The 10,969-nt window shown below is 36.7% G+C and overlaps 1 protein-coding gene across 1 annotated transcript; it reads right to left on the bottom strand.

Moving 5' to 3' along the window:
• Positions 1 to 367: 367 nt before the first annotated feature.
• Positions 368 to 9,951, bottom strand: LOC140145171 (techylectin-5B-like; the record flags this gene model as incomplete). The annotated part of the gene is made up of 4 exons (XM_072166946.1): positions 368 to 944; positions 1,874 to 1,966; positions 2,381 to 2,514; positions 9,818 to 9,951. Coding segments are annotated over 4 exons (519 nt in total), but the record flags the coding sequence as incomplete, so codon positions are not given.
• Between the last annotated feature and the right edge of the window lie 1,018 nt (positions 9,952 to 10,969).

The following is a 10,969-nucleotide window of genomic DNA, read 5'->3' as shown; positions in this document are numbered from 1 at the left end:
ATTCCTTTTCCCTATAATATTCATAACTTTTGTTACCAGTGTGTTATTATTTTTTGAGAAAAATGCAAGGGTGTTGTACCACCTTAAGTTAGAAGCTTTTTTTTAAAATTCATATTGTTTTATAAATACTTGATAATATTGTACTCGATGAGGTATGTGCCATTGTTTTGATGTGGTTTGTCATAAATCCCTCCTTTTTGAGGAGCACCAAATTCATTTTCCTGGGTGCATTTGTGGTTGACACAGGCATAACAATAACAATCATGATAAAACAACAAAAGGATATAACGTTGTGTTAAAATTAGTATTTTATTAATCAAATTAAATTTTAATATTCATCTTTTCTTTGTCTTTATTTTTTCATGTTTTGTAAACAATTAAACTGTGATCCGAATTCTGCAGGTAGCACATCTTTCAATCATATAGAACCCAATCTTAATGCTAAGATAAGTGGACCGATTAAAAAAAAATATGCCGCATTACCTTTTAAAAATAAAATGCGTTGTAAGTTTAAAACTTTTTTCATCACTGATTATATCAGACCCCGTGCGGTACCCAAAATTATATAAAAATAGAACGGACATTTTGTGATTCGAAAATGGCTCAGCATTCGGAATCGCTGTAATCAGTCTCTTCAACAGAGCCCTAAGGCTGGGGCTCTATGGTCTATTCTCATTGCACAGCATGTGGTAGACCTGACCGAGCGACGTTTACCGAGCGGCCACTTTTGTGACTCGAGATCCTCTAAATCGGTATTGTGAAGGGGCTTGAGTGAAGTGTTCATTCTTAGAAACGCGGACGAACCTTCATTTCAGTTCGTTTGAGTGAATAGCTGTATCCTCTCCATTGGTTCCACACAACACCCTTGGCGTATTCACGTGTTGGTCCACGAAGATATTGTCCGTTGAGGTTGGAATTGTGACAGCTGGTGTACCACCATGCACCTATAAAAAGACAAAGTTATGTAAAAGCATGATACAATTTGAAGTTTCTATCATGAGCACAGATACTCAGAATAAACGTGTTTTTACATAGCCGGTGACAACGGCTGTGTTTTCCCTCTTTTTCTAGAATAAAGAATGGAGCCGGAACCGTCAATTGTAAAATTACAAATTGCCCAAAACCTTGATAATTAAAACTGATACTAATTTAACTTCTCTTTCATACGTATTCACTGCGAAGAGGTAGCACGTTACTTTAGTATGAAACCAGATCATATTGCCGGGATTTTTGAACTCGGAAACTTTACATATTATGCGTTCAATGCCCAGACAAAGAAAATCATGCATGTTTTTTGAAGCTTTGATGGCTTATATTGTCGTGGTTTCTGCAAACTGATAAATATCAGATTACTATAAACAGCTCCTTTATAAAATTAATACACCCAAATGTCTCCAAAATATACCCAATGTCGCACATATATATCCCGAATACAGCCAATGTCTCACAAATACACCTAAATGTCTCAATACACCAAATGTCTCCAAAATACACCAAATGTCTCCAAAATACACCCCAATGTCTCCCAAAATATCTCCCAAATACAACCGAATGTGTCACAAATACACCCCTACACCCAATGTCTCAAAAATACACCCCATTGTATCCCAAATACACCCCAAATGTTTCGCAAATACACCAAATATCTCACAAATGTATCCCAAATACACCCGATGTCTCCCAAATACACCCCATGTCTCACAAAATACACCTCAAATGGCCTTAAATACCAGATCGCCAGCAACAATAGCTTTTGCTGCAAAAATCGAGAACATCGCCCTCTACCGGCAGAATAATACAAATGGACGGTTTATATTTATACGGTATTCGTCATTATGAGAAAACCAAAAGGAATGTTTACATGTTTACATACCTCCATACTCGCCCGCACAATTCTTTGTCCAACGATCATTGTCATTGTCCCATGTTGAGAATGCTTGTCCATTGTGTCCACTCATTGCATCACCTGGGAATACAAATTAATACGATTAAAGAGTAGTTATAACACTCTACATATATTAATGGACGCCATTACCACGAATACGAATCACAGTATTTGTATTCTAATCTAATCAGATTTGCATTATCATGACGGTTAATGTTTAAAAATTACAAACTGGCATTACATTAAGCTAATATATTTTAATCATGTAAAAGCCTAGGCAAATTTTAATCAAATTCTAAAAAACATATCAAAATAGATCATGTACGCCATATAGGAGCGAATAGTGACCACTACATCACTAAAAATTGAAATTCATTACCATTAGTTATCTATTAAAATTGTAACATGTTTATTTTGTTTTTTATATTTAGTGCCCTCACTCCGTTAGGCTAATATATACTAAGAATGCCAAAGCATAGCGTGACACATACGTACCTGCATCTGAGCTTGGGTCATATCCTGCAATAGATAGTGTATAATTCGTTCTTTCATCACCAATGCTGAATCTGAAATACCTGGCATGTACCTCGTTGAACTGAAAATCTTGTAAATCAACTCTCAATTCATATCTGCAAAGAAAGAAACACGGTGACGATTTAGGTTATTAATTATCTTAAACTGTTGTGATTTGGTAGTGAGCTTTGGCAAAAACTGTATTGCTCAATTCATAGCGAGTATGTAAAAGAATTAAAATATCACAGATATACTTTTATAGGTGCTGCGGTTCTTGAGTTACGTTGTAAACAGGGCTGAAACAACAACACTTTTGTAAAACGTACAAAACTCATTAACAACAATAAATTAAGCAAGTTTGCAAAGTACATGATTTGCAGAATGAACTTTTGCAAAATATCAAGGTGTTAATTTTCAATAATATATTGATCTAGATAATGGAAATCGATTTTTAGGTTGCTTCGACCAACAATACCTCGTCTACCCTTAACATAAACAAAAACAAAATTTGATGTTTTATTGGCGTGCGGACAACCCTATTCTTCGCGTCACAAAAAATGTGTTTCCCGAAATAATGTAGACCGTACAACTTTTGAGCCTCGCCAAATCACCAAACTGCCTAATTCATAAAATATTATACTTCATGTTCCTTTATTCTCCTGCACATTACAAATCCAAAATAAAAATCAACACCGTCTCTTTGAATACACGTTATCACACTTTCAATTTGTATCTAAACGCATCCTAAACGCCTAACGCGATTGAATCGGTGCATTTTGAGGTGTCAGGATGTCAAAAAAAATTGGTTCCACTAATGTAGCAGAATTAGAGGCTAACTCAAAAATCACCCGATAGCGCCATGTACTATTGACTGATTTTTTAATAAAATTGAGTACAATAATTTATTGAGCTGTTCTTGTTTTATTCAATGTTGATCTGACACGCATAAAAAGATGAAAAACGACCACGGTGAGAAACTGTATACTAGTACATTGCTGGATCAAAACACGATAACTGAAAATAATTGAAATAAATTGGGTTTATTTCTAAAATCTACCATTTTATTGAGTGTGCACTGGTGTCAAAAATATTTTTTTAAAGGAACATTTGACATTCCGCTTATCGGTCGCTTATCTTGGGCTTTTTCACGACGTCGACGACGGACGTACACACTTAGCGCACTTTAATTTTGTGCATACTTTCGAACTTTGAACGAGCAGTACTTTAGAATGGACCTTAGGCAATCATTGTCCGGATTTTGAAGACAGGTCAAAAATTCAAAAATAACCCGTTCCCACAGTGTTATTTTTAAACATAATAAAAATAAGTAAGGTCCAATTAATTATAAATTACACTTACACTATGCTATTTATATATTGCGTAAGGTTTTCATTAATTAGTAATAGGAAGCTGTACATACACACACCAGATCACATGACAGACATCTTGACCAGCATTTAATTCTGAACTGAACTGGTTTAATCCTTAACTAATAATATACAGACCATTTACGAACTGGCAAAGTGCCAGCATGAGGGTCAATCGTTCCAAAAAGGAACGATTGACCAGATGAATAAACATTGTCAGATGAATAAAAAAAATTAAGAAAAAGCGTGACATACGAAACTGCAACGCACATACTGCGTATGTTACGATCTTTGGCGTAAACGCGAAGACAGACAACGCTCTATTGTGGCATGGAAAGCTGGCGTGATTCTGCACAATCGAGAATTATTTGCATACAATGCAAGAGGACTTTGTGTTGGAAAATCAGTGGAATAATCGATGGGAATTATATATAATATTAATAACCATAATATTTCACCAGGTTCGCCGTCGTAAATAATAAAGGAGACAAGTAGAAAAGGTGATCCCGCCTGGGAATCGAACCCAGTACCAGTTTACAAGACCTGTGCCTTAACAACTTGGCCTCGGGAGCTTCGTGATTAGGCTGGTTGCAATTCGAACCTAAGCGGTCACTTAAACTTATTTCCTCCCCGCAAGTAGCCCATAGTAGCTAGGGCCGTAAATAAGATAAATATATATTGCCATCCTCCCAACTTTGTCTGTTGGTGAATGGTCTGTATTCCTTTAGTCTATGGGTTTTTAAAATTGACTTATCTAATCCTGTTTTGTTCGTTCATTTCTTGATCATTATGTCCATTAAAAAATTCAGTGTGACATTCACCTATGAGGGTGTAAAAGGTGTTATCACAAAGGTTAGAATAAAGAGCGTGAGCTTGTAATAAAACCATTGGTATTAAATATTTTCAGTGTGCTTCACCGAGGTGCTTCACTGATCACGAATTCCAGCTGATAATAGATCTTCACTGAGATATTGAGACTGAAAATCATACTGAAACTGCAGAGTAACGCTGACAAATAATACAATGGATAATACCATTGAAATAGCACTGAAAATAGTTCTTTTGTTATGAGATTAATGTCTAATTCCACTGAAAAATGGACCACAACACTTCTGAAAATGAGTGGTCATTCATTAATCCCACTGAAATGGCGCTAATCACACTGAAATGTACCGGACTGTGCTATTGTTATGAAAAATAGTCCTTGGGCAATAAGCCACACTGAAAATACCCAAGTAACGCTGAAAATGGTTGTCAGTGTGATATTCAGTGTAAAAATTTCATTGTTATCAGTGCCGCTCAAGGATACTTGCACTTCTCAGTCCAGTGAAATGACGTTTCCAGGTAAGTGGATTATCCACAGTCCTTTTTATATAGCTAGGGAAATATCGTAGAAGCAAAGTTTTTGAAATGGCATTCACTTTTTAGCAGATTGTATGATTAAAACACTCGATGATGGTCCTCTGAAGTACTAGGATACAGGCTACATCATCACATGTTGATGTATCTCGCATTTAATAATATAACAAATGGGAAATCAGAATCACATGTTTACAAGATTATAGGTTGGCTGATGTAACACATGTAGCCATCCCCGGTAGCCATCTGTCAACATAAGATCACCAATTAATTAAGCGATGGTCGCTTTCTGACAACCGTGTCAACAAACTCCTCCACATAATTAAAATACAGATTTACAACACAAGGTAGTCATGTTATGTAACGCATTCCTCATGATACTGTCCTTGGCTTTATGTTTATAACCAAAGAGCTTTTAATAGAAATAGAGTCGCAATAGATTATATAATCTTTTGTTCGTTTGATGCCGATTAGAAGTTGCGACAGGCTATTCATAAAAGTGGTACCATTGTTTCGAAGAAAGGGGTTCCGCCATTAAATTGGTCACTGATCCGGCATCATATTAACGCTCTACACAACAGGCGAGTATCAATAAGTGACCACGCTACAGTCATGTGTAAGGGCAGTCATGTGTAAAGTGGTACCATTGTAGTCATGTATCCCAAATGTGTGCTTGTGTGGGTCTGAAGACTATAAGGAGGCTTTAGCTGTCGATGCCATCATCTTTACCACCCACCTGACGATAGGCGTTTCATTTAAATAAATTGAATGCTCTTGGTGATCGATAACACATTAGAATGTATGAAGGCTGCCATGTCCAGTCCATATATCTGTATTACACTATAATGGTAATCGCTATACGTATACATGTAAGTATAAGTATAGGCCTATGAAGGTTGTTTTTAAGAAATTTCCATTTAATCTTATTTTAAGAAGGAGATTGGTATAGAAATAGTGGCGTACCCAAAGAGGGGAGGGGGTTGGGGAGGGGCAGATTCCCATCTGTGAGAAGTCTTGGGAGGGGAGGAGGGAGGAAGAGGGGAGGAGGGGATATGGAGAATGAGAGAGGGCTGGAGGAAGGGAGAATTAAATAAAGACAAGTAGATAAATAGAAATATAAGGAAAATGATGGGAATGAGAGAGGGAGGGTGAGAGGGGTCAATGAGAGCGAGGGAGTGATAAAGTGTAGGTCTAGGAAAGAATATGTACAGAGAAGGGAAAAGAAAGGAATGATGAATACATTTAATAATAATTATTAGGCCTATATAATAACTAAACACATAACAGCACTGGGCAGCCATTCGACGATGTCAATGCTTTTATTCGTTACGTAATTAAAACGCCCAGTCACATGTATTTCACACCTACCAAACACAACTCACCCAATTTCGCAAACTGGACGTTGAATGTACACTCTCATGAATATTGATTGGCAACATTTTCCAATATGTCAGCGCTCTAATCGGAAACAATAGAACAATAGACCCTGCAGAGCGTTGTTTATAACGAAATGATCACCTGTTCCACAATTGTACATACCTACATACATACATACATACATAAAGGTGATTTAAGGCGCTTATGCAAAAATTTGATTTAAACGCGCAAAACTACATTACCAACAACAAACAATAACCAGCCAGTGGAAAACAAGAAAAGTCAATGTAAAGACAAAATGAAAAATACTAAAAATTGTACATGTGAGTTTTCAGCAGCTTTTTGAATTGTGTGAGAGAAGAAGCTTCCCGTATGTTCCGTGGCAGGCTGTTCCAGATGGACGGTCCAGCAGCTGTAAATGACTTATCACCACAGGTTAACTTGCACATGGGAATGTTTAGGAGAGTTCCTGTCCAGGGCAGATCTTGTAACAGGGTCACTGGAAGGAGTTGGCTTAAGACTAATTGAATCGATGAGGTATCGCGGAGCAGAGTCAGCCAGGCACTTATAAATCAGAAGGATCAGAAGACAGAGTTTGAATTGGATGCGGTTGCTAATCGGAAGCCAATGAAGATTGTTCCAAACGCGAAAGTATAAGGGCCCGGACAACATGATGTTTAGTGTCCGTATCCAAATGATGCTGTATTCTTCTGATGTTGCGAAGCTGGAGGTTGACAGAGGAAACGATGAAGTTCACCTGTTTTGTCATAGACATATGACTGTTAAAAATCACCCCGAGGTTACGAACATTTGGAGATGGTTTTATAATGCTTTGGCCAACTTTGAGTTCAAGATTCGGAAGCTTCTCTCTATGTTAACTTTCCACTTTAAAATGTCATTAATAAAGGAAATCACGTTATTGATGGAGCATATCATGTCACGTCCAATGTGCTCTCTTTGTGCATATAGGTCTTTACTAGCAAGTCATACCAGGGGACAAGTTATGATGGCTTAAATGAATTGGCGTTACCCACGAATTCAAAGATAAAGCACCATATATGTCATTGAATGTCCTTCAATCAAAATGAAATTATTACCGTTAGAAAGACGTTTGCATGATCTCTCATCATATGTAAAACGATTGAATTCCACCAAAGTTTGTGGACTCTAGAGGCCATTAAGTCAATTTGGCTAATAATTTTGTTACCCGCGTATCAAAAATAAAATGATCGTTCTGAAAAATGTTAAGTAAATATGCCATAAATGACTATATCATGAAACGAAGTTTTGTTCTATAATTCTGAGGTCCAAGTGATTATTTTATGCAAATACGTTTTACCCATAAAATTCCATAAAATCAAATTTGACGTTACCCACGTATCAACTGTTACCCACGAGTCCAGCAAATATAATTGCCATAACTTAAATTAACATTCAATGACTTTGGACACTGAATTTAGTTTGACAAGCGCTTAAAATTGTAAATCGTAAAAATACGTTCACCGTTTTAAAAAAGAATCTACGACGGTTTAAACTTTTGTTACCCACGAATCCCGAATAGATGCTAACCTTGAAAAACAAGGAGATTGTTTATTTTAAGTTTAAATCAGCACATATTCAAGCCATGGGTATGCTATAATTTTTACAGTACTTACAGTTTATGCACCTAAGAAACGCAAACCCCAAACGGCACTATAGTACTTATAGCTTTACCCACGAATTCGGCGTTACCCACGAATCCAAGGATTTACTCGTAAATTATATGTTTCTTATGCATCTTAACATTTTGAAAACATGCGAAATAGGTTCCAAAACAGTCCTCTTTAATAGCGTCCTCTTGAAGGTATACTGAAGCTGTATCATGAAGTTTTGATTGATTATCCTAAATTACCATTTTTCGGGTAAATGCAATTGGTTAGAGAAACAGGAATCATTGAAACACAATGGAGGAATAACCGCATGATGGTTTCCAACATTCTGTAATATTTTCTATTTTGCAGCTTACCAATACATACCTTCAAATATGTGTTACCCACGAACATTTTGGTTACCCACGAATCCCTACTTAAATTATAGTTAACAATGTATTGATAGTGTTTTTGTTCATAGGAACTGTCAAACACGAGTTAATAGAATATTGCTGCATGAAAATATGGAATGATTTTACTATTTGAATTTGGCAACTTCATTATTTATTATTTTTATACCCAAAATGCCATAATGATCCATTCTAAATATTCCATGTAGTCTGTATTTTGATTAAAATTCATTTTAGTGCAATTGCAGCCTGAATTATTCACATACGGAAAAGTATTTTTTATTTTTATTAAAAAATTATTAGGAATTGCTATTTTCCAGACGCTGTTACCCACGAATCCATCCGAGATCCTCATCCTGCGACGAGATACAAAATCTAACTTTATATTTAATGAAGCATTTATTCTAATCTTTCGAAATAATACAGTAATGTTAAATGACAGCCACTTTGGAAAGAGTTCGAAGAATTGACACAATCTTAACTGTACACCTGGTTCTTTCTTAAAATTTATAATAACCAAAATATTTCTTTGTAGATCTATGTAATAAAATTATATTTTACGTTCAAAGTCTTCACCGATTTCTAGTGTATATGAGTCACACATAAAATATTGAAAGATATTAAAGAAAGTGAAATTTTATGGCGTACAACAGGTGAAAAAGGCTTGAATTCGTGGGTAACATGCATATGCGCATTTAACACATTATTATTTTGGTCTAGCAAGAAAAGTAATTTTTCAATCCGATGGCACTTCCACCTGATGATTCACTAGATATGATCGTCTCATTTGATAAGTCTAGAATTGAAAAGGAAAACATTTTCAAAATGGCCCCAGAGAGAATTTTGTCCCGCTTTGGCTGGAATTGACCATATATGAAATGAGACATTATGCTTACGAATTATGTCCCCCACTGTAGCTCCAGTTTGCAGAAGGGCATATTTCGTAACGCATTCCTCATACTGATGCCCCTGGCTATATATTGCAAAATCATCATCTGCTAACCTATTAAGTAATATATACACGTAGAATTCACAAATAGGAGCTTTAGTCTTTAATGAAAATATCACTTGTCCATTTTACTACACGTACCTATTAAACATTCTAAACTCCATTGTCATGTTCCACTGGGATGACATTGGACATGAGAGGGCTTTGACAGTCTGTTCATTAGAGTAAGGCAGGCAAGTGCTTTATACCCTGAACAAAAATACCGCACTGAGAAGCTGCAATTTATTCGTACAAAGTCAAAAAATTCAGACAAAATGTATTATACTTACTGGTCTCCCATAAGCAATTGATGTATGAGTTCGTTACCAAGATAGAATTCTTGTGAGAGTTTGCCAAATCCATTCCTGTACTGTTCCCAGTCTCTGAAGAAATCCAGGCGACCATCTGTACGTCTCTGAATTGTCTATTAACCGAGAGAAAAGCAATATGAGAACTGTCAGACCTTGCAGCGGGGGGTTATGCAATAATTATGAGCCCCCCCCCCATGTTGCGAGCGCAGCGGCCAGGAAAATTTGCACATTTAAGTGTTTCCTTACTGTTTTCCTAAGCGTTTTTAGAGCGTTTTATTTAAAAGGCACCCCATGAATGTGTGCCGAAAATCGCCCCCCCCTTGCCAAAAATTGATTCCCCCCCCCTTTCGGCTCGCCACAAAATTTCTTGCCCCCCCCAATTTTACCCTCCCCAGGGCTCATAATTATTGCACAGCCCTTAGGTAAAGCCATACGCGGAATGTAAAAGCCTGTTGCCCATAATGGGGGCCAATAGACCATTTCATATATCAAGATCGGAAAAGTTCGGGAAAACCGGGCTTTTTATCCAGTAAGCTAGGGGTCAAATTGTATTCAAACTGGCGGACAAGAAATGTTATGAATTACGGTACCCCTTTGCCGGCATCCACTACTCAAAATATTGGACCTGCCTGTCGTCTATCACACGGTAGAGGATAGTAAAAACAAAAATTCCTATCGTTTCTTCTCTAACCATTCGGTACTTTTGCGGCGTTATGGGAAATCATGCAGAAAATGTGGAGCGTTATGATTTAGGGGATGCACCATTAACTTCCGGGGGTTAGCTGGTATATTTTGGAGAAAAAAATCACCCACTAAAAAAACAAAAACTTTGAAAACAATATTGCATGGAATAAAATTCTCTTCTAGGCATCTCTATTATAAACACTGACAATTAGAATGCTTATGGGTTAAGTTATATGAAAACCTTGTTAGTTCATGGAAGTACATGACGTCTAATTTTTACCAGCCAGACGCCGCTATTAATGTGTGCATCACACTAAACTTGAACTCTCTCACAAGAACAGGTCCAAATAGGGAAAATGGTATAAATAGAAAGAGACGAGGGTAGACATTAGCGAATGAATTTGGAGAAAACCTTCTAATAATTACAAACACTCGCTGAGCAGCAGA

Source organism: Amphiura filiformis, unplaced genomic scaffold (genome assembly GCF_039555335.1).
Source record: "Amphiura filiformis unplaced genomic scaffold, Afil_fr2py scaffold_161, whole genome shotgun sequence".
Taxonomy (NCBI): Eukaryota; Metazoa; Echinodermata; class Ophiuroidea; order Amphilepidida; family Amphiuridae; genus Amphiura; species Amphiura filiformis.
This window is presented reverse-complemented; position numbering and strand designations above follow the sequence as displayed.